The sequence below is a fragment of the Ahaetulla prasina genome, chromosome 10 (assembly GCF_028640845.1).
Source record: "Ahaetulla prasina isolate Xishuangbanna chromosome 10, ASM2864084v1, whole genome shotgun sequence".
Lineage (NCBI taxonomy): Eukaryota > Metazoa > Chordata > Lepidosauria > Squamata > Colubridae > Ahaetulla > Ahaetulla prasina.
In genome coordinates, this window is record NC_080548.1 from 30,084,607 (window position 1) to 30,105,935 (window position 21,329).

General features: G+C 48.1%; 4 protein-coding genes across 10 annotated transcripts in view; 1 reads left to right on the plus strand and 3 right to left on the minus strand.

The window, feature by feature from the left end:
• The window catches only part of PPP1R37 (protein phosphatase 1 regulatory subunit 37), a 76,984-nt gene extending 73,789 nt beyond the window's left edge, over positions 1 to 3,195 (minus strand). For all 4 annotated transcript variants that reach the window (XM_058195550.1, XM_058195551.1, XM_058195549.1 and 1 more), the window contains exon 1: positions 1,655 to 3,195. In XM_058195550.1, coding sequence (XP_058051533.1) covers positions 1,655 to 2,396 — 742 coding nt within the window. In that variant the 5' untranslated portion in view covers positions 2,397 to 3,195. The remainder of the gene's footprint in view (positions 1 to 1,654) is intronic.
• The window catches only part of RELB (RELB proto-oncogene, NF-kB subunit), a 139,169-nt gene that overhangs the window by 57,412 nt on the left and 60,428 nt on the right, over positions 1 to 21,329 (minus strand). The gene's annotated exons all lie outside the window — the stretch shown is intronic.
• Positions 1,930 to 21,035, plus strand: GEMIN7 (gem nuclear organelle associated protein 7). Of its 3 annotated transcripts, none has more exons than XM_058195574.1 (2): positions 1,930 to 2,061; positions 19,046 to 21,035. In XM_058195574.1, exon 2 carries the CDS (start codon positions 19,055 to 19,057, stop codon positions 19,433 to 19,435), a length of 381 nt encoding a protein of 126 aa, XP_058051557.1. In that variant the 5' UTR covers positions 1,930 to 2,061; positions 19,046 to 19,054; the 3' UTR covers positions 19,436 to 21,035. The 3 variants fall into 3 exon arrangements, with proteins under 3 accessions (XP_058051557.1, XP_058051556.1, XP_058051555.1); XM_058195573.1 differs by lacking the exon at positions 1,930 to 2,061 and adding an exon at positions 4,353 to 4,589 and having other exon boundaries at positions 19,043 to 21,035; XM_058195572.1 differs by lacking the exon at positions 1,930 to 2,061 and adding an exon at positions 4,358 to 4,589.
• Positions 5,165 to 14,052, minus strand: LOC131204359 (bone morphogenetic protein 2-like). 2 transcript variants are annotated; one of them, XM_058195570.1, is made up of 4 exons: positions 13,551 to 14,052; positions 11,832 to 12,178; positions 9,607 to 9,780; positions 5,165 to 8,614 (listed from the first exon to the last, which is right to left on the minus strand). In XM_058195570.1, the coding sequence occupies exons 2-4, from the start codon at positions 12,169 to 12,171 to the stop codon at positions 7,737 to 7,739; spliced, it is 1,392 nt and encodes a 463-aa protein (XP_058051553.1). In that variant the 5' UTR covers positions 12,172 to 12,178; positions 13,551 to 14,052; the 3' UTR covers positions 5,165 to 7,736. The 2 variants fall into 2 exon arrangements, with proteins under 2 accessions (XP_058051553.1, XP_058051554.1); XM_058195571.1 differs by lacking the exon at positions 9,607 to 9,780 and having other exon boundaries at positions 5,169 to 8,614; positions 13,551 to 14,001.

Genomic DNA, 21,329 nt, shown 5'->3' on the forward strand with positions numbered 1-21,329 from the left:
AACTTGTGGACTTCAACTCCCAGAGTTCCTCAGCCAGCTGGCTGAGGAACTCTGGGAGTTGAAGTCCACAAGTCTTAAAAGAGCCAAATTTGCAGACCCCTGCCCTAAGCCATGGATTCACCCTTCCCACTCTTAAGAGAAATCATTCATAGGCAATTTTTTTTTTTGGCTAAATAGGGATATTAGTAACCATAGACAAAGTTATTGAAACATTACAAACACACACACACACACAGACCAAACTGGGTCTTATTAAAACATCAATGCAGCATTGTTTTGATTATTACTATCTCAAAAATCTGAGTGCATGAGATGTTCTGCGGTTAAATTTGCCTTAACCATTCATGTTATAGATTTTTAAGATACACCCACAAATTCAGGGTTGTTGTTCACATAAAGGGAAAGTAAAATCTCCAAAGTCTGGAAGAGAAAACAAACCTTCTGCAGTGCTTTTGTCCACAAGCCTTTCTCAAAAAGAATCATTTTATGGCTAAAACGGGCATTTATTGATATTTTAGAAAAGCGGATAATTGGGATATTTAAAAAGAAACCTCTTTTTTTTTCCTTGTCAGGTGTTTACATGAAACAACGTAAGCATTTCTTTTTTGGCTGGGAAGTAATGAAATTTCAGTCTCCTTAGTTAAAATTAAGATTACCAACATTTGGAGTTTTTAATTTAAACAAAACTATATCCACTTTTAACTGTGGCCTGATTCAGGTAAGTTAAATGTGCTAGAAACAGATGTCAGCGACCTTATCGCATCTCTGAAAACCTGAACAATCCTGAACTGACACTTTTTTTGGGAAACTCATGATACTGTCATTACAGCAGCTACAATTTTTAGTGTATGGAGACCTGCCAGTTTGCCTCCTTTTATGCTTTGCTCAATAAAAGTCTGTTTTCAAGAGCCTTCCCTGCCTGGCGATTGGCCCGTTTTTTTAATTAACTGCTGTACAGTTAAGTCAGCTTCATTATTTTGTCATGTAGCCTCTTAAATAGGATTTTTCTGTTCTGCAACAGTAGCCCTGATTAGACCATGTGGTTCGAAGCCCTTTCAGTGGAAAAGTGCCCAGTAAAATCAAGTGCAAATAAATCATGATTTACTGTTAGTGAAGTACAAAAGGTCTCTCCCTCCCTCCCTCCCCCCCTCTTGCCTCCAATTCACGAATACTTTAAACATTCTGCAAAATCCTAAAGACTGCAAGATAAGCGAAGCATCAAATTTAACAAAACTCTCTTAAGGTTCGAATTCGTTTGAGCTGTGGTGCTAGAGAAGGCTCCTGCTTGGACAGCAAAGCATAACTAACAAGCATGGCACTGGAAAGGGGGGGGGGAAATCACAAAACCGCATCTCAATTACTTTGGCCATATCATGTGGGGGAAATTCACTAGAGAAAGCAATTATGTTTGGAAGAGTTAGTGGGAAAAGGAAACCTGGCCGCCAAAGAACAAGGTGGCTGCGCACCATCAAAGCTGACACCAGCCAGGGCATAGGATAACTCAAAGAAAACAGGGCACCTTCGGAAGACATGGAGAGATGTGGCCCTTAGAATGCCCAAGAGTCGGATTCGACTGAACAGACTGCATCACCGTCATCATGATGAGTGTAATTCCCAAGAAGAGAGTATTGGGAAACTGGAGCTCTTTGCTTACCATGCCGCCAAGGGTCCTTGGGCTCTACAGCACCAGACACGATGTCTTCATCAGAAGGGAAAGTCACGTGTTTTGCCCCGGGCTTAAGCTTCCCCTCGTCCACAGATGGAGAACCCTGACTTAACAGGTCATCTGCTGGTGTGTCTCCACTTGCTGCGTCCAAGCTTAAACAGCAGTTCTGAGAAGAGGGCTCAACCTTGTCATGCAAATGGTTATTTTGCTCAGCACGGGACCGTTCTTTGTCCCTAAGGCATCCTTGAGCGGCCATCCCGAGAGGTTCTGCGACCAAAGAAGTGTCGACCAGTGATGGTTCCTGCAGATGGTTCAAAGCGTCCAACGATTTCAAGCCCTCCTCTGCCCCATCGCAACTCCCAGCCTCTTTCGGAGCCTCCTTTAAAGAACACGAGGTACAACACTCTACAGTATCTTTGACGTAAGGATGGTCCTGGAGGGAGGGAAGGGTCTCTGTACTTTTGGAACAAAACTCTGTAGTGTCTTGAAACGTCTTCATGCCGTCTTGGCTACTGTTCAGTTGGGAAGCAAGCCAGGGGTCAGAGGCAGAGCCCCCCAAAAGGGTCTCTTCTTCCTTCCGCACAGCAGGGGCGGGCAGGAGCAGCAGCACACGGTCCCCCACCTCAGCGGCTTTGCCTTGTGGCTGCACAGGCGAAACCTGCACACACTCCATAGCCAGGCAGGTGAGATGGGTGTCTGTCAAAGGGGGAGCTCCTTCTTCCCTTCTCATGAGTCCTTCGGGGTCATTACTTACGGAACAGAACTCACCTTCCCTTCCTATCTTTTGCGGCCCGCTCCTTCAGGAAAGGGAGGGGGAGGGAAAGCTCTCACGTTTTCCAGCCCTTCTCCCTATAAGCAGTAGTGTAAAGAGACCCAGCTCTTGTTGAATCAAAGGAAGCTGTTACATGAAGCATGGGTGAAGGTTAAAAGAAATTGGGGACAGGGGAGGAGGAGAAGAGATAGAATGCAAGGGCCCCTCTCTCTCTCCCTCTCTGTAAAATCCTTGTTTGAGATTAGAAGAAAGCGCCTGCTAGGAGAGATACAGCACTGAGGGAACAGCCTGGATTGGGGAGAGGGATGAATTTACGGGGAAGCCGCTGAGGATAATTAAACGGGTCCCAGCAATGCCTTTCTAGCCTGCAAAACAGAGGAAACGAGTCGCTTTCATTATCCTTCCCGGTAAAAAAAGGATCAGGCAAGGTAGGCATAAGCCGGAAATGCATCGGGGCTTAAATAACCAGATGATTAAAAACAAAACAAAAATCCAGCTGGCAAGCAAGCAGCTTCTCCCTCAGCAAAAGAGGGAGAGAGAGAGAGAGGAAAGTTAAAGTTTACACAAGCAGGAGGCCCCACAAAAAAAACAAATAAAGCCTCCGAAGCTGTCAGAAGCCAAACCAAAAAAAGCACCAGGAAGACTGCAAAAACTTTCCTGGGTGCAGAAAGGATTTTTTCCCCTCTTTAAAATAAAAAATAAAAATAAAATATGGGGAGGGGGGAGGCGTTGCTTTCTGCAAGAAGCATGCACGTGCAAGGAAAAGTTGGGGGGAGGGGGGAAATGATCGCCTGAAGTATGGAGTCAGTCTTGGGGGTGGGGAAGAGAGAATATTTTTTTAAAAGGGGGTCACCGTCCACTGGGGAGGGGAGGAAGGGGGTCTCAGGAGGAGAAAAGCTGGGGGGGGTGCAGAGAAGGAACCCCTCCAGATTAAAAAAAAAAAACAAGCAAGCGAAGGCTTTTCCTCTCAGGGAGCGGGGCCTCCAGACCCCCCTTCCTTCGGGGGGGGGCGGCAGGAGGGAGAGAGAGAGAGGCCGCCCGGGAGGAATACGCACCCGGGAGTCGGGGGGGAGGAGAGGAGAGGAGGACGGGCGGGAGGCCCAAAGCCGCTCGCGAGGGAGAGAACGGCGGAGGAGCAGCCGGTGCGCGCGGCGACCAAGGCCCGCCGCTGCTGCCGCCGCCGACGCCTCAGGCAGGTGCGGACGCAAAAGAAGACGCCTCTCCCCTTCGCCGCCGCCAGGACTAAGTGCGCTTGCGGCCTGCGCATCGGCCGACGCACTTTCGACAAAGCGTTTGCCCGAGTGGCTCGGCTTTCGTTCCCGCTCTTCTCTTCCCAATCCAGAGGCGATCCTCGGATTTCCCCACACCCGTCTTTCCCTGAAAAAGGATCCCGTGTGGGGTTTTTTTTTTCTTAGTCTTCACCCGGCCGGGGAGAGTTTGGCGAATCAGCGAATGGGTTTTGCAGGCCTGCGCGCGGAGTGAAGCGGCCCCTCCTCCTCCTCCTCCTGGCTGGCCCTCGCCGATCGTCTCCCTCCCTCCACCCCTCCCGACTCCAGGGAGGTGAAAGCGCCGGGGTTTGGGTTTCCGTTCCGCACTTTCGGTTTCTCACATAGGGTGTCTCGAGGAAAAAGGGAAGCGTCGCTCAAATCCCACCCCGGGTGGCTTCAGAGCGGAGAATGAAACCGACTCTTTAAAAACGCAAAATTCAAAAAGAAAGCACCGGGGAAAACCGAAAGAGGATCTCGAATGTGCCGATAGGGGAAACGGACTGAACCAAAAAAAAAAACCAAACCTCAACCGCCTGACTCTGACGAAAAGCTCACGCTTTCTCGGCTCACTTTCCCAAGGCTACGTAGGGGGAGGAGTGGGGGGGAGAGGAGGGAGGAATTTTAAAAAAAATGACTGACGCATGCGCCTTGCTCGTCTCCCGGCTCATTAGTCTAAAGTCATAGATTTGGCAGTCCTCCTCTGGCCAGAGGGGACCTAGTTTAAGCGATTTTGGCCTAAAAGGAAAGAGCTTAAGAGTGTTTCCGGGCAAAGAGGTCACACGCCGCTTCACCTCAGGGTTACCCCGTCGGTTTCTCGTCGCTTCAGGAGGAGCGAATTTGAGGCTCCTGTCATGAGGAGTTAATTCCAGCCGGGCCCGTGCAAGTAAGTTCACGTTAATTAAGGAGTTTTTATGGGAATTGTTACTTTCCTGGGACAAGGGGAGGTTGTTAGGGGTTAGGTACCCCAACCAGGCGCGCCCTCCATAATAATTACATTAGGCTGCCTTGCCCTGCTGGGCCTTTTTTTTTTTTTTTTGCATTTATTCTTCGAAGACTCAGGGCAGCTTACATTATGTTAGCAACAGTCTTCATCCTATTTGTATATTTATATACAAAGTCAACTTATTGCCCCCAACAATCTGGGTCCTCATTTTACCTACCTTATAAAGGATGGAAGGCTGAGTCAACCTTGGGGGCCTGGTGGGACTTGAACCTGCAGTAATTGCAAGCAGCTGCTGTTAATAACAGACAGACTTAGTCTGCTGAGCCACCAGAAGCCCAGCAGCTCTTGATCCCCATTATTGATTTTCGGCTTAAAGTTTGCTATAACCCCAAGAAAGAAATCGAACCAGGATTAAAAAAAAAAAACATTGTTAGCCCAGAAAACGGTTTAAAAAACAAAAAACAAGGTTTCTTAGATAGGCAATCAGAGTCTTGTGGGGTTGGGGAGGCAAAAAAAAACCCAACACCACCAAACACCAAAAAAAAAACACCAAACAAACCAGGATTTGTTTTTATGGGTTATTAACTTTTTGTTAACCTGGAAGGCTTGACAGCAACAAATCATGGTTAACAAGCCTTGGTTTATTGCCACATGAGAAGTAGCCTCCACCTGGATATCATCATCTTCCTTTTAATGACACACACACACACACACACACCCCGCAATCCCTTGCAGGGTGGAGTCTGGGCAACTGAATGCAGCTAGTAGAGTGTTTGAATGGCCGGATGCCCTTCCCTGTTGCCAATGCGGAGTTTTGTTCAGCAGATATAATCTCATTGTACTCAGAGAGAGAAATAGGTGCCTCTACCTAGGATCGAACTCACAGCCTCCTGGTTGTGAGGCGAGAGCTCCACCTCTAGGCCACCGCACTACTCTAGTCTCCATCTGGATAGGCGTGTTGTATATTATTGAATGTGGGACGCGGTGGCTAAGACGCTGAGCTTGTCGATCGAAACGTTGGCACTTCAGCGGTTCGAATCCTTAGTGCCGCGTAATATTTATTTAATTAATTAATTAGATTTTTATACCGCCCTTCTCCCGAAGGACTCATAGGGTGAGCTCCCCTTGCTTGTTCCAGCTTCTGCCAACCTAGCAGTGCGAAAGCAGGTAAAAAATGCAAGTAGAAAAATAGGGACCACTTTTGGTGGGAAGGGAACAGCGTTCCGTGAGCCTTTGGCGTTGAGACATGCCGGCCACATGACCACGGAGATGTCTTCGGACAGCGCTGGCTCTTCAGCTTTGAAACAGAGATGAGCAGCGCCCCCTAGAGTTGAGAATGACTAGCATATATGTGCGAGGGGAACCTTTACCTTTTTATATTTTTGAATAAGCCACATGTGGCTGGGTTCACCCAACTTGCTCAGTTGTGAACTAGAACATGGTTTGTTTGATTTAACAGGATGTCTAAGGGTGTTTTTGATTCATGAGGTGGTTTTGTGTTAAAATGTTGACGTTTCTCAACTATCAAATTTGAGGAAACCCACCATGCCTGGGCAATGTGTTACGAACCACAGAGGTCCTACTATGGCAATACATAGGTATGTAACACATTGCCAGGAATAGTGGGTTTTCTCAAATTTCCTACAACAGTCAGAAGCCCTGATGTTAGGATGATGTTAGGATGGGTTCAAGAAAACTGTTCCTGTTAGATTCTATTCCCTTTCTGACTAGAGAATAATAATCTGGAGAAACCCATCACTCTGGGCCACCTTCTAAGGCCCCATGGGATTGCAGCCAAAATGAGGGGTAAGAAACTGCATGCGATTGGAAGACTGGATTGCTCTGCCTCTTAAGAAACTTATGTGCCAAATATTTGCCTTCATAATTCTGATTAAAACAACATTTTGACTGGAGAAACTCTCCAAAGCTATGAAGCAGATGTAAATACAGAAAACAAAGTATTATTGAATGATCATTTCACAGATACCTTTCTCTTGAGTAATGTACATTTGCTCTTAGTTTCAGCATGTCTTAATTTTGGTCTGGGCTCTATCACTGCGACAGGCTTGGTCAATATTTCATTTATTGTTCATCTGATGGCGGTTGTGTCTATAAGAATATCTGGATACTCGTTAATAAGGGGCAGGTAATTTTATGTATTCCAGTTGTTTTGAACTACAGCTCCCATAGTCCCTTCTAGCTGAAAGTGATAAAGAGTTATATTCAGAGTGGTTGTTGACCAATTGTTGCATTAAAAGGTGGCAGCACAAAGGATCATTGCTCACTCATGAGATTAATCACAACGGCCTTGCTGTTTTCAACAGTGGCCTGCAGAATGTGGTCCTCTCTGTGGCAGCCCCTCAGATATTGGAAGACTGCTATCATGTCTCCCCTGGTCCTTCTCTTCACTAGACTAGCCAGGCCCAGTTCCTGCAACCACTCTTTGTATATTTTAGTCTCCAATCCCTTAATCATCCTGGTGGTTGTTCTCTGCATTTTTTCTAGAGTCTCAACATCTTTTTTATAGTGTGGTGACCAAAACTGGATGCAGTACTCTAGGTGTGGTCTTACTAAGGCTTTATAGAGTGGTATTAGTACCTCCCTTGATCTTGATTATATCCCTCTGTTAATGCAATTTAGGATTGCGTTGGCTTTTTTAGCTGCCGCTGCACACTGCTGGCTCATATTTAGCTGCTTGTCCACTAAGACTCCAAGATTCCTCTCACAGTTACTGCTATTAAGCTGGTTTCACCCAGTCTATATGTGTCCTTTTGGTTTTCCTTGCCTAAGTGTAGGACTTTACTTTTCTCTACATTGAATTTCATGTTGTTAGATAGGGCCCAGTGTTCAAGTCTAGAGTTCTTCTAGAGTGTTAGCTATAGCTTAGTATCATCTGCAAATTTGGTCATAGGGGAAGATCCTATTTAGCTCTTTGTCTGCGGTGATCTTGTACTGACCCTCCCATTCTTTTGCAATAATACGTGAAATGCCTTTGACAGGCCCGACTTTATTGTCCGTCGCTTTTACTGAGAGACCCCACCTCCTCGTTTCAATACTGAGAAAAGACCATCCTGTGCACTTTGGCTTCTAGCGGCACCCGCATCCCTCCACCACCATGTCTTGGTAGGTCTTGAGGACGACCATATCGTTCTGGTCTAGGTAAAGCATAGCAATGGGGCTGAGCTCCGTGGGGACACAGCACGCCTTGGGCACTTTGGAGTTCACCGAGTTCAGGATGGTCTGCACCACAGCATGGCTGGAAGAGTTCATGTGGTCGGCCAGCGGGAAGCGACAGTCCCCCGAGCAGTAGAAAGCATGGTAGCCACTAGGAGCAATGATCCAGTCGTTCCACCCCACCGCCTTGAAATCCACAAAGAGGCGGTGCCTTCTGCACCTGGCGCTGCTTTTCGTCTTCGGCCTCAGGCCTTTGCGCTTCCTGGCGGAGGCCGGGACTTTCATCACTCCTCTGCCTTTAACGGGGTGGCTTCTGCTTTGCCTTTTTCTGTGGGTCAGAGGTTGCCCTCTTCGGTCATGGCTGTAAGTGACCAGTAAAGGTCTTTCGAGATCCCACTGAGCCTCCTCTTGGCCGGGAGACCGTCTTGCACGGAGGGGAATCCGTTGGCGCGGGAGATCTTGGCTGCGGTTCGAAGGTTGCACCTCGACCAGAAGCCCCAGGTGACGCTTCCGTTCTCTTGCTTTCTGGAAAGCAGCCGTCACATCAAAGCTCACCCATTTGGGCTGGCTGGGTGTCACAAATTTGCACGTGAGGAGTCGGCTCTTGTTTGGGGCCACCGGTGGGGGATCCATGGCGTGGTAAACGTGGATGTATAAGCCCTGGCTTCCCTTAGGGGAGTGATAGAGACGCAACTCAAGGGCAGTCAGCTCCTCTTCCAAGGGCAGCACAGTGAGGTTGAACAGGAAGTAGAACGAGTTTCCTGCACCTTCAGAGACAGGCCCCGAATCCTCTAAATGTGGAAAAAATGAGCAGAAGTAAAGAAAAATTGGGACGGACAATTCGAATCAAATAACTGCTTTGCTGGAATTAACAGGAAGTTTCTTGCCCTGTTGCTTATGTCCTCCTCCAGCCAACCAGAAATGTCTGGGAAGGTCACAAGTGTGGCCTTGGGACAACCCCGCCCCCTTCCTTGTCATTTCTATCTAGAATAGAGCACGTACAGGTAGTCCTCGACTTACGACCACACCGGAGCTCAGCATTTCCTTTGCTAAGCAAAGACAAAGTTGTAAGTGGAGTTGTGCCTCCTTTTACGAATTTTTTACCCCAGTTGTTAAGCAGATCGCCGCGGTTGTTAAGCGAACCATGAGGCTGTTAAGTGACTCAGGCTTCTGCCCCCCCGCCCCCCGCCCCCACTTGGCTTGTCAGAAGTCGGCTGGGAAGGTTACAAAAGTGGTCACATGAGACCCCAGCACGCTGCAAAGACTGTCATATATACGAGCCAGTTGCCAAGTGCCTGAATTTTGATCCCGTAATGACCCCTGGGAGGCTGCGACAGACATAAGTGTAAAAACCGGTCGTAAGTCACTTTCCGCCCCTGCTGTTGTAACTTGGAACGGTCCCTGAATAAATGGTTGTAACTCAAGAACCATTGAATTGCCTTTAAAATAGAAAGTTTATGTCGTGTCCCACTCCTCCGCTGACAGCTGGGTCAGGGAAATCCGAATCAGGCTTGCCTCTGCAGCTCTGCCCAAAGTCCTAGCAAAGTCCTCAGAGCAGGCAGGAGACCAGTAAGTGACTTCAGCAAGATAAGTTCGACTTTTGCCTGACTCAGAGACTGCCAGAAAGTAGATCCTTTATATAGGCCATGGGGTGTGGCTCCATGACTCAGCACTCATTAAGGCCTGCCCCTCCCTTCCTTCTGTTGCCTCCGCCTCTCCAATCTTCTGATGCGAGGATTACTCCAATCAGCTGTTGTTGGGAGTAAACCCTCCTCAGGCTCACCTGCTGTGGAGGAGGGGGAGGGGTCTAGCTGCTCCGTTTGCCTGGGCATGGAGTCAGGGCTGGGGCAGGGAGATGCTCCTTCTTCTGCAGTTTGTGTGGGCATGGAGCCAGGACTGGGGCCGGGAGGCATACATTCCTCAGTGTTCGGGAGCAGGTAAGAAGGCCCCGGCTGCTCTGAGGGCGGGCAAGACACAACAGTTTAGTCTTTGGTTCCATAAGGCAGCGTTTCCCAATTTTTCCAGCTTTGCGAACCAGGGCGGGGTGGGGAGGGGAGGATGGTTCGCACAAGCGTCTGGCAAGCACATGCGCAGCTCCGTTTGCACCAGCGGCGTGCATGCATCCCTGCTGCTCCTGGAAAAGGAGCACACTTGCGCTCACCCGCTGCTCGTGCAAGTGAGCCTGTGCACATGCATGGTTTCCATGGTTTTCACAGGCCAGTTGCAAACCCCTCACGGCCCACAAATTGGGGAACCTTCCCCTGCCATAAGGGGAACGTAGCTAGGATGGGATCCAAAGCCCGTGATATTTAAGCCTCGATGCTTTTGCCTTAAGAAGAAACGAAAGTTTTGGAGCAAGCTCAGAACACATCGTTTACTTCTATGGCTCTCGTGTTAGACCGGCCACTTCCTCCTGTGGGTTTTAAAACAACAACCACACAAGGAAGTTGCCAGTGCAACACGGCTCTCTTTTCTCTGAACTGGAGAATTATTTTAGCCGCTGAAATTGGCAGTCAACCAATCTTCGGGGAGATTATTGCTTCCCTTGCTCCATAGATGGCACCAGAATCCAAATTAATGACTTTTAGTCCAGTTTTCACCTCTGCAGTGAAAGCACAAGGCCCCCGTTTTTGAGAATAAACAACAACAAAATACAGCGACTTCCATAGATAACTGTTGGGGAAGCTAACGTGTGTAGAGATTCTCAGTCATCCAGGTCCTGCTTGCCCCAAAAGTGCTTTTTCAAAAGGCTGCTGACTGGGCTTTGTTTTTCCTCTTGGGGAAATGTTTAGGCCATTTTTTTTTTTCTTTACATTTATATCCCGCCCTTCTCCGAAGACTCAGGGCGGCTTACAATGTATAGGGCAATAGTCTCATTCTATTTGTATATTTTTTTACAAAGTCAACTTATTGCCCCCCCAACAATCTGGGTCCTCATTTTACCTACCTTATAAAGGGTGGAAGGCTGAGTCAACCTTGGGCCGGGCTCGAACCTGCAGTAATTGCAGGCTTTGTGTTCTAATAACAGGCTTCTTTGTAGCCTGAGCTACAAAGCTACAACTTGGCTGGTGGATATCACATGAAGTATTACCTACCGCTACTAGTATGACCACACCTGGAATACTGCAACCCATTCTACAAAAAAAGATGTTGAGACTTTGGAAAAAGTTCAGAGAAGAGCAACTAAGAGGCAAAGGCCTGGAAGACCGAAACATAGGAAGAACGGCTGCAGGATTTGGGTTTGGCTACTCTAGAGAAAAGGAGAAATAGGGGTGACATGATAGCAGTATTCGAGGGGCTGCCACAAAGAGGAGAGGGTCAAATTATTCTCCAAAGCACCAGAGGGAAAGACAAGAAGCAATGGATGGAAACTAATCAAGGAGAGAAGTAACCTGGAATTAAGGAGAAAGTTCCTAACAGGACAATTAACCAGTGGAACAGCTTGCCTCCAGAAGTTGTGGGCGCTCCATCACTGGAGGTTTTTAAGAATCTAGACAGTCATTTATCTAAAATGGTATGAGATCTCCTGCTTAGCAAGGGGCTGAACCAAAAGACCTCCAAGGTCCCTTCCAGGTCATTCATTCTATTAAATCTTTCTAATTTTGGATCGCGATGTTTGGTGGGTCTGCCACGGAATATTTAAAAGAAGTCAGGCTGAAGGTCTGCCTAGCTTGCCACTCTCGGTTTTCCTGGCTGCAGATTCTTAAGAAGAAAGAGGACGTTTTACCCTGTCTCCTAAAGCTTTTGGCCTGGAGGTAATTGGTGGGATCTTCCACCATGCCAAGTTCGCCCCTGGGATCTTCAGCATGCCAAGATGGGCTCTATCCATTGAGCGAAGTCCATCCCACTTAAGCAGCCCCCTCGGCTTTTTTTCCCAGAGAGTTTTATACCTGCTGCTTCCTGCTACCACCTTAATCTTTGATTCGCGGTTCCCAAAGAAACCCAGCCTTTCTCTCCCCTCTCCTCCCTCAGCCCCAGTTAAGCTGGGGATTTGAACAAGGGTCTCACCAACATGGTGGAAGGTGCGCACTGTGTTGGCTGCCGCTGCTCGGCCTTCCAGGAAAGGTTGCTCAGTATCCTTTGGAGAGGCTGGAAGCTGCCTCGAGGAGAATCGGTATAAATCCAGCAGGTACTGGGGCACCAGCAGTTTGGGTTTGGGGTCCGGCCGTCTTTCCAAGCCCAGCCGTTTCAACAGAACTGTTTGGAAGGTTTGGATGGGAAGCTGCTCCGCGACTGGTTTGCTCGTGGGCTCAGCCGTGCCTGGTGATGCCATCTGGAGGCTCTTGGATGCCCAGAAGGCAAGAGGTACGAGTAAAACCACCCAAACAGTCAAGTTACCAGAAACCATTGTGGAACTGGAGACATTGGGGCAGGTGTGGGAGGAGAAAGAGAGAGAGAGAGAATGATGGATAAATATAGCATATAAGATAACCTTTATTGTCACTTTTTTTTCTGTGAACTCGCTGGCACACATTAAAAAACGAAATTCTCTGTGCCCGCTTCTCAAAAGAAAATATATAGAATTCTTTATGGGCCAGGTGTGATTGGACACACAAGGAATTTGTTTCCAGTGCAGAAGCTCACAGTGTACATACAAACAGTAAAACAGTAGTGTCCGAAATTGTGGAAACCTTTTGGGAAAAGTGTATTTTCTAAAACTAGCTAATAACACCACTTTTTGGGGGAGTAGTACCCTAAATTTACATATCAATGGAAAGATAATTTAATCAAGAATGTAATGCAATAACTTTTATGAAGGATTTGCTATTAGAATAGCAGTTACGGTATAAAGAAGAAAAGTGAAACATGTAGAAAAATGAGATATACAAAAATTATCACCATGCCAGTTAATAGTTGGGTTAACTTTTAGCATGGGTTACAGCCTTATAACATCTTCCCATGGAGTGAGCCAAGTCTTTGAGTTCTGCAGCTGTTATCATGTGAAACCAAGATTGAATGATGGCTTCTATTCACTGGGTTTTATTGCTGGGTCGCTTCTGACTAACAAGTGTCTTTAGTCGGCTCCATAGATTTTCAATTGGATGAAGGTCTGGGCTGTTCCCAGGCCATTCCAGCAGTGGAATAGGATTATCTTGAAACTCCCCCCAAAAAGTGGTGTTATTAGCCATCAAACCTCAAAAATACACTTTTCCCAAAAGGTTTCCACCATTTTTTGGCCACTACCATAGGTCATAGGTCAGTAGGTATATAACAACACCCACAAAGATACCCGTCAGCTGTAGAGGGATTCCTCAACTTATAACAGTTTGTTTGGTGGCTGTTTGTATTTACAACCACAATGGGGGAAAATGTGACTCAGGACCATTTTTCACACTTAACGACCATTGCAGCCACCCGTTGCAGAGTGATGTGATCAAAGTTTAGACATCTGGCAACCAGCTCACATTTCTGAACGGCTGCAGCGTCCTGGGTTCACGTGATCCCCTTTTGTGACCTTCTGACAAAACAAAGTCAATAGGGAAGCCCGATCCATTTAACAACCGGTGTTACTAATTGAACAATTGCACTGATTCGCTCAACGACTGCGGCAAGGAAGGTTGTAAAATGGAACCAAACTCGACCACTGTCTCGCTTAGCAACTGAAATTGCTGTAAGTTGAGGACTATTTGTACTACTCTCAAAACGCCAGCTAAGTAAAGAAGGAGCATTGTTTTTGTAGCCCTTTCTTTTTTACCTACCACCCGCCTATCCTGAAGGAGGACTTACTTGCAAAAGTTGAAGTTCTCGGCAAGAATCCATGTTCCTTTCCACGCTGAACGGCCTTCCCTTCTCCGCTTGCTCAAGCTTTTCCCAGCTCTTCTGGGTCACCCATAGCAGGAAACCCTCTCGGAGACCTCAGGGGCAGAGCGAGTCTCCTTGGCATTTTCCCCCATCCACCTTCCTGCCTCGTTCTCTTCAAATGAGAGAAAGCAGGTCCCGACACTCGCTCAGATTGTCTGGGCTGTGCCCACCCTGCCGGTGGTGGAGGTACCGGTCTCTCTGCTCTCAGGATGTGATGTCAGCCAGGCCTGTGGCCGGAGCCAGAACAAACAAGCGGTTGAAAGTTGTCGCTTCTTTTGCACTCTGCAGTAATACCACAGTGGCTCTTTGGCCGCTGCCAAAGAAGCCCCGTGTGCCATCTGCTGGACCCAGATATGGAAGAAGGGGCATTTGGGAACTCCCATCTTGGTAGTTGCCAAGATCTGTTTCCCAGAGAGCATCGAGCACAGAAGGGAGCTAACTGCCCCTTTTCCCACAATCCCCCTTGGCCAAATGTTCAGAAGGCTTTGCTAACACCTGGCCATATTAGAATAGAATAGAATTTTTTATTGGCCAAGTGTGATTGGACACACAAGGAATTTGTCTTGGTGCAGATGCTCTCAGTGTACATAAAAAGAAAAGATACCTTCATCAAGGTACAACATTTACAACACAATCGATGGTCAGTATATCAATATAAATCATAAGGATTGCCAGCAACAAAATTACAGTCAGACAGTCATAAGTGGAAAGAGATTGGTGATGGGAACGATGAGAAGATTAATAGTAGTGCAGATTTAGTAAATAGTTTGACAGTGTTGAGGGAATTATTTGTTTAGCAGAGTGATGGCCTTCGGGAAAAAACTGTTCTTGTGTCTAGTTGTTCTGGTATGCAGTGCTCTATAGCGTCGTTTTTGAGGGTAGGAGTTGAAACAGTTTATGTCCTGGATGTGAGGGATCTGTAAATATTTTCACGGCCCTCTTATGACCTATTAGAGGTCATCGTGTGTGTTGGGGCTCATTCTGCAAAGCCCTTGTACTTTAGCCGCCATGGCTTAGATCAGGGGTGGGCAATTAATTTTTATCAGGGGCCGCATGAGAAGCCTGAATTGTGTCAGAGGGCCACCAACTTTCTTTCATTGTAAAATACTTAAATTAAATATTTTGAATAGCTGGTACTGATAATCAGAAGAATAAAGCACTCTGTAAATATGTATATTAGGTTATGTGAAACTGTGGTCTATTGGTTAAATAAGAAAAACAATTATTGAACCAGTGCAATTTATTTTTTATGGTGTTTATGATTGGCCTCACGCGGGCCGGACAGGGACGTACAAAGGGCCGGATGTGGCCCGCGGGCCTTAATTTGCCCAGGTCTGGCTTAGATCATAGCTTTGCTGGCTGGGGAATTCTGGGAGTTGAAGTCCACCAGGCTTAAAGTTGCCAAGGTTGGAGACCCTTGGCCTAGATTGCGACAAAAAATGAGGATTCTGGTAGTGAAACATTTCTTAGAACAGCGCCTAGACCAGTGTTTCTCAACCTTGGCAACTTTAAGGTTGGTGGACTCCCAGAATTCCCAAACTTCCAACAGGAAGAAGTCGACCTTGAGGTCCCGGGTACTCTCTGTGCACGGTGGTTTTCTTGCAGACGTTTCATTGCCCAACTGGGTTACATCACCCGTGCTACATTTACAGGATTTACAGAGCGCAAACCCCACATCCTCCAAGCACTGATGATGTTCCCTAGTTTGGTAATGAAACGCCTGCAAGAAAACAAGCTTAGAGAGCACCGAGGACCCCACAGTGGTCCTCCTCTCCTCCTCCACTACACGAATCCCATTTGCTTCTTGCACTGATGACATTCCCAAGCTTGATATTGAGATGTCTGCAAGAAAGCCACCAAGCTGGGAGAGCACCAAGGATCTCACTATATGGGCTTTTGTCACGTAACTCTAGCAGCCCTTGGATGGGTCTCGCCGCTAGCCCTGCGGAGCCATCCCAGATCAACGCCGTCTTTTATGTCGAAACCCATGGCTGTTTCTTTAAGGTTCGTCCATCGCAGGTCACATTCCATCAGAAGCCCACATCGCAACCCGAGCTAGCCTTGCCACAAAAAATAATAGTAACCCTCCCCTACTACACGCACCCTGGCCCCATGCCCAGGAGTGCAGCAGGTCCCAGCCGGGTTCTTATCAGAGCCGTTTGGAGAGGGCTTCCAGCGGCCAGGAACTTCCTCTCCTGCCAGACAACACACTCCGGAGAATGAGCCGTCTGTGGAAAGAGCGCATAAACAAGGGCATAAACAGAAGGGGAAAGCCAGAGGCCTTCAGCCAGCGCAGGCCGTTTGGAACAAACACACCACACAGGAATGTTGTCTGACCAGGGACTGGGGAGGGGGGGGTGGGGGAGTGTGTGTCTCCCCTGAGACTTAAACCTGGAGCCTTTCGTCCCAGAAACCCGGCTGTGTCTCAAAGCAAAAGCTGGAAAATATTTTGCTCGCGCATAGCGGGCCTATGTGATATTACCTGTGGCTGGGGGTTCAGCCAGGCCTGCTGTGGTTCAGCCACATCTCCAGAGGGTCAACGGAACGGAGGGAGGTCACTATAGCTCAATTGCCCCCTCAGGGCTGAATTATGCGCCAGGAGCCTTTGGGCTAATTTTCTGGACATGGAAACCAATTAATTATCCTTACAAAATTACAGTGGCACTGAAAAAAGTGACTTATGACCGTTTTTCACACTTACAACTGTTGCAGGGTCTTCATGGACACGCGGTTAAAATTCGGAAGCTTGGCAACTGACTCGTATTTATGACGGTTGCAGTGTCCCAGGGTCATGTGTTCCCCTTTGGCGACCTTCTGAACAAAGTCAGTGGGAAAGCCAGATTCACTTAACAACAGTGTTACTAACTGTGCAGTGCTTCACTTAACAACTATAGCAAGTAAGGTCGTGAAATGAAGCAAAACTCAAGAACTGTCTCGCTTAGCAACAGAAGTTCTGGGCTCAGTTGTGGTCATAAGTCAAGCTGCATCCAGCCCTCTGCTCCTTCAATAGAGAGTTGGTCCTTTGATGGGCCGGATTGTCGTCATTTTGTGTTTTGGCGACAACTAAGGCTTTGCAATCCCAAATTCTGTGGAAGATGGAGAAAGTTGGAGAAGACCCAACTCTGGTCAAACTTTAAAGGCCAGGTTCATGTAAAAGATCAAAGCCACAGGTGAACCCTGGTGGTGCAGTGGTTAGAATGCAGCATTGCAGGCTAACTCTGCCGACTGCCAGCAGTTCGATCCTGACCGGCTCGAGGTTGACTCAGCCTTCCGTCCTCCCAAGGTGGGTCAAATGAGGACCCAGATTGTTGAGGGCAAGAGGCTGACTGTAAAACCATTCAGAGAGGGCTGTAAAGCACTGTGAAGCGGTATATAAGTCTTGAGTGCTTTTGCTATCATCGTCTTCGGGGGTTTTTCCCACCCGATTGCCGTCTCGCTTTCCCTCGGAGACCGGCGTTGTCCTTGGCCGCTCCTCACTTTCTCCCGTTGATTGTGGAAAACATCCTCTCTGCCCATGACCTGGGCTTGGCTGCCTGCCGGAGGGGATGTTGGCACAGCAAGGAAGCGTCAACTTGGTGCCGCCACCATCCAGAGTTGGAAAATAGGCTGTCCTTGTGCAGCTGCACTTCCTGTTTACAAGGCTGTCAGTCTAGGTTAACTCTGTGGTGCCCAGCAGATTGCAGAGAGGAAGAGCTGGATGGGCAGGTAGGATTGCCAGCTAGACCAGTGTTTTATAAAAAAAAATTAGACGGACAGACAAGACTCTACATTTCTAAACTACCCAACTATGGAGATTCTCAGTCATCCAGGCCACAGCTGTCCCAAAAGTGCTTTTTCAAAAGGCAACTGGACTTTCTTTGTTTTTCCCTTGAAGCCGTTTCGCTTCTCATCCAAGAAGCTTCTTCAGTTCTGATTGAATGGGTGGAGAATGGAAGGATTTTTATTCCTTGCAGTCATCTGGTCATTAGTGCTCTTTTGAGAGTCACTGAGGCCACTTAGAGGTTTATCTGCTCCCTCAGGGTCACCTGAATCCTGTAGTTTGCAATTTCCCCCCACCCCACCCCGGAAACCCTTTCAAACTCCTACACCACCTTCAAATGATGAGTATGAAAGGATTTCCAGAAAAAAAATAAAAAGAAAAAAAATGGCAGACTACAAGATTCAGGTGACCCCGAGGGCGCAGGTAAGCCTCCCAGTGGCCTCAGCAACTCTCAGAAAGAGAGCTAACGGCCAGATGATATGCAAGGAATATAAATCCATCATCCACCACTCAGTCAGAACCGAAGAAGCCTCTCGAACGAGGAGCGAAACAAGAAAGTCCAGTTGCCTTTAAAAGAAAGCACCTTTAGGATACCCATCTCCTTCAAGGAGGGACAAGTTACCATTCCCAGATTCCTTAACCAAAGAACAAGGATTTGGAAGAAATGCAGATTTTGACATATTTGGATTTTGACCCCAAATCTATACACACTTAAGTATATGTCGACAATCTAGGTTTTAACCATCTGTTCCAGTGGTGGGTTTCAAAATTTTTTACTACCGGTTCTGTGGGCGTGGCTTGGTGGTTGTGGCAGGGGAAGGATACTGTAAAATCTCCATTCCCACCCCACTCCAGGGGAAGGTTACTGCAAAATCCCCATTTTCTCCCAATCATGCACGTCCAGCTGGCGAATTCTGGAAGTCAAACCCCACAAGTTGTCAGGGTTCCAAGTGACATACCCACAGCAATCAAAACTCCGAGGCAGGTATATTCCTCAAAGAATAGTTTTATTGTATATGTCATATTGGCACAAGCAGGTGAAAACCCCGGGAACCTTTAGAGTCGGTTTTCACCTAATTAAAAGCTTTCCCTTAACTTCAATCAGTCACGTGGTCCAATCAAGGCGCTGTCTCGTTGCCTGGTAACATCACTCCTCCTTCCTCGGGCCAGGTGTGAGAATGTCCTTGGTTCCCAAGAGAAAATATTTTATTTTGACCAGTGCTGGTATTCAGCCGGTTCTATCCAGTTCAGGCAAACCGGAAGCCGCAGCTGCGGGAAGCTCCGCCCAGGCGTCATCACGTCCCGTTTTTGATGCTCTGCACACGCAAGGAAGGCTCACAAATGCGCACGCGCTCACATTTGCAAACCGGTAGCGCAGATGATTGAATACCACCTCTGATTTTGACTACAAAACCCCAGCTATCTCTAATCCCACCCACCCCCCCTCCCTATCCCTTAACTCTAGCGCGGCAACACTGAAGCTCCAAGATGGCTCCGGTCAGCTCAGTTTCAGGATTGGCGCAAGTCTTAACATTGCCAAGGTTGGAGACCACCTGCCCCCCCCCATGAAAACATCTGGAGGGCATCAGCTCCTGTCATTTATTACCTTTAGTTCCAAATGACAGTGCATTATCTTTTTTTTTTTTTTCTTTTTAAGCAGGGATCGACAATGACGGTGCCCGTGGCTGTCCTGCGCCTGCCCCGTGGGCCTGATGGTTCAAGCCGTGGTTTTGATCCCAACTCCCCTCGCTTCCAGGCTCTGGGGCGCGGCAGCCTGCTTTCCAGAGCATACAAGGACGCGGCTAACCTGGAGCAGGAGCAAGAAGCACGGGTCGCCCTGCGGGAACGCTACTTACGCAGCCTCTTGGCCATGGCTGGCCAGCCGGTCAACTTCGCCATGTACAATAAGGTGGAGGTCAGGGCCTTATTTGGAGCCTCGGACATCGACATCCTGAACTTCCAGGTTTCTCAGCTTCAGACACCTCTGGGAATTCAGAAGGAAGCCCTCCTGCGTTGCTCGGACATTATCGCGTATTCCTTCGAAGTCTGAAGGGCGACCTGTTTGCACAGGAGAGCCTCGGATTATGGCAGAGACTCAAGACTTGCGTCCGGTCACTTTTTGGTTTTTTTGAGTCCACAGCTCTTAAAAATAAATTTCGACATCCACAGCAAACGAAGCCACCTGGATTTCCTTGTAAGATCAGAGCAGCTCCCCCACAAAGGGGGAGGTTGCTAGAGCTCAGCGATTCATCTGTAGGTGGTCCTCGCCTTACGACCAGTTATTCAGTGAACCATCAAAATTATGAGATTCTGAAAAAGGGTCTTATGGACCTGGTTTTCAAGTTTGAATGTCTCCCACCCCCACCCCTCGGTGGTCATATGACTACATTGTGGGCGCTCGGCAACCAGCCCGCAGTCGCAAGACTGCAATTTACAACGTGTTTGTCTGAAAGGGAGGGTTTGCTTTTAGCTTCTGGTGAAAATCTCCCTATAGGACAGGGGTCTCCAACCTTGGCAACTTTAAGCCCGGAGGACTTCAACTCCCAGAATGCCTCAGCCAGCTTTGCTTAAAGTTGCCAAGGTTGGAGACCCCTGCCATAGGAAACGAACAGGTTTGTTTTATGGCCACCTGCCTGCCTGCCTCACTTCACTTTACAAGTACCAAAAAAAGGTAGTAAAAATCAGTCGTCTAGTTCAGGGGTCTCCAACCTTGGCAACTTTAAGCCTGGCGGACTTCAACTCCCAGAATTCTGGGTGTTGAAGCCCTCCAGGCTTAAAGTTGCCAAGGTTGGAGACCCCTGGTCTAGTTGGCCCCCTCATGACCACCAAAACCTATAGGCATAATCCGAGTCTCAGGTAGTCCTTGAGCCTTAACTCGAGGACTACCTGTACTTCCAATAACAGGTCCTTGGACTTATGACGACAATCGAGCCCAAGATTCCTGTTGCCACGTGAGACATTTGTTAAAAAGTGAGTTTGGTTCTGTTTCATGAGTTTTCTTTCCACAGTCACTAAGCGAATTGCTGCAGGTGTTAAGTCCCACGGTTGTTAAGTGAATCTGGCTCCATTGACTTTGTCAGGTCGCAAAAGGGGATCACGTCACACACACACACACACACACATCCCCGGGACACTGCAACCGTCGCAAATATAAGTCGGCTACCGAGCGTCAGAATTTTGATCACATGACCACAGGAAGGCTGCAACGGTAGCAGGGGTGGAAAACGGTCCTAAGTCACTTTTTTTCAGTGCCGCTGTAACTTAGAATGGTCACTAAACGAACTGCTGTAAGTCGAGGACTACCTGTATTGGAAGGGGGTAGGAGAGTGTAAGGCGCTGGTGTCTTTTTTTCCCCTCCTAATCCAAAGACACCTGGCAGGAGGATCCATCCTTCATATGCTTTGAAACCAGGCAAGGAAATGTCCCCAGCTCCTGCTGGGTTTTTGGTTACACATGTACAACTAGAGCAGGGGTGTCGAACTTGATTTCATTGAGGGATGAATTTGACTTTGGGGGACCGGAGTGGGCGTGGCTAGCTCAACACAAACTCATGTCGGGGGTACCTGGGGTGGCCCAAGTGCTCCGCCAGCAAAAACGGGCTCCTGAGCTCCGTTTTTGGCTACGACGGCCTCCTGCAACCCTCTGCCAGTGAAAATGGTGCCCGCAAGCTCAGTTTTAGGCTGCAATGACCTCCTGCAACCCCCCTGCCAGCGAAAACAGAGCTCGGGAGGGCTTCCCGCAGCCCCCCCGAGCTCCATTTTCGCTGGCAGAGGCACCGCGGACTGGTCCTTTGCTGTTTCCAAAGCAGCCCTGCGGGCAAGATCTAAACACTCCACGGGCTGGATCCGCGCCCCCCCCCCAGGCCTCGAGTTTGACACCCCTGAACTAGAGAGAGGGAGAGCAGCATCACAAAGCTAACATCCCGAACCTCTTTTCCCTTTATT

Bases quoted from the DNA above. Each gene is read 5' to 3' on its own strand.
- LOC131204359 (XM_058195570.1), bottom strand. From the start codon at position 12,171: ATGGTTTCTGGTAACTTGACTGTTTGGGTGGTTTTACTCGTACCTCTT. The intron at 9,781-11,831 runs GTGAGACCCTTG...GCCCGCCCTCAG, and splicing joins GCGCACCTTCCACCATGTTG to AGCAGCCGGGGCCTTCTTAC. The intron at 8,615-9,606 runs GTGAGCCTGAGG...TTCCACATTTAG, and splicing joins CTCCCCCTCCTCCACAGCAG to AGGATTCGGGGCCTGTCTCT.
- GEMIN7 (XM_058195574.1), top strand. From the start codon at position 19,055: ATGACGGTGCCCGTGGCTGTCCTGCGCCTGCCCCGTGGGCCTGATGGT.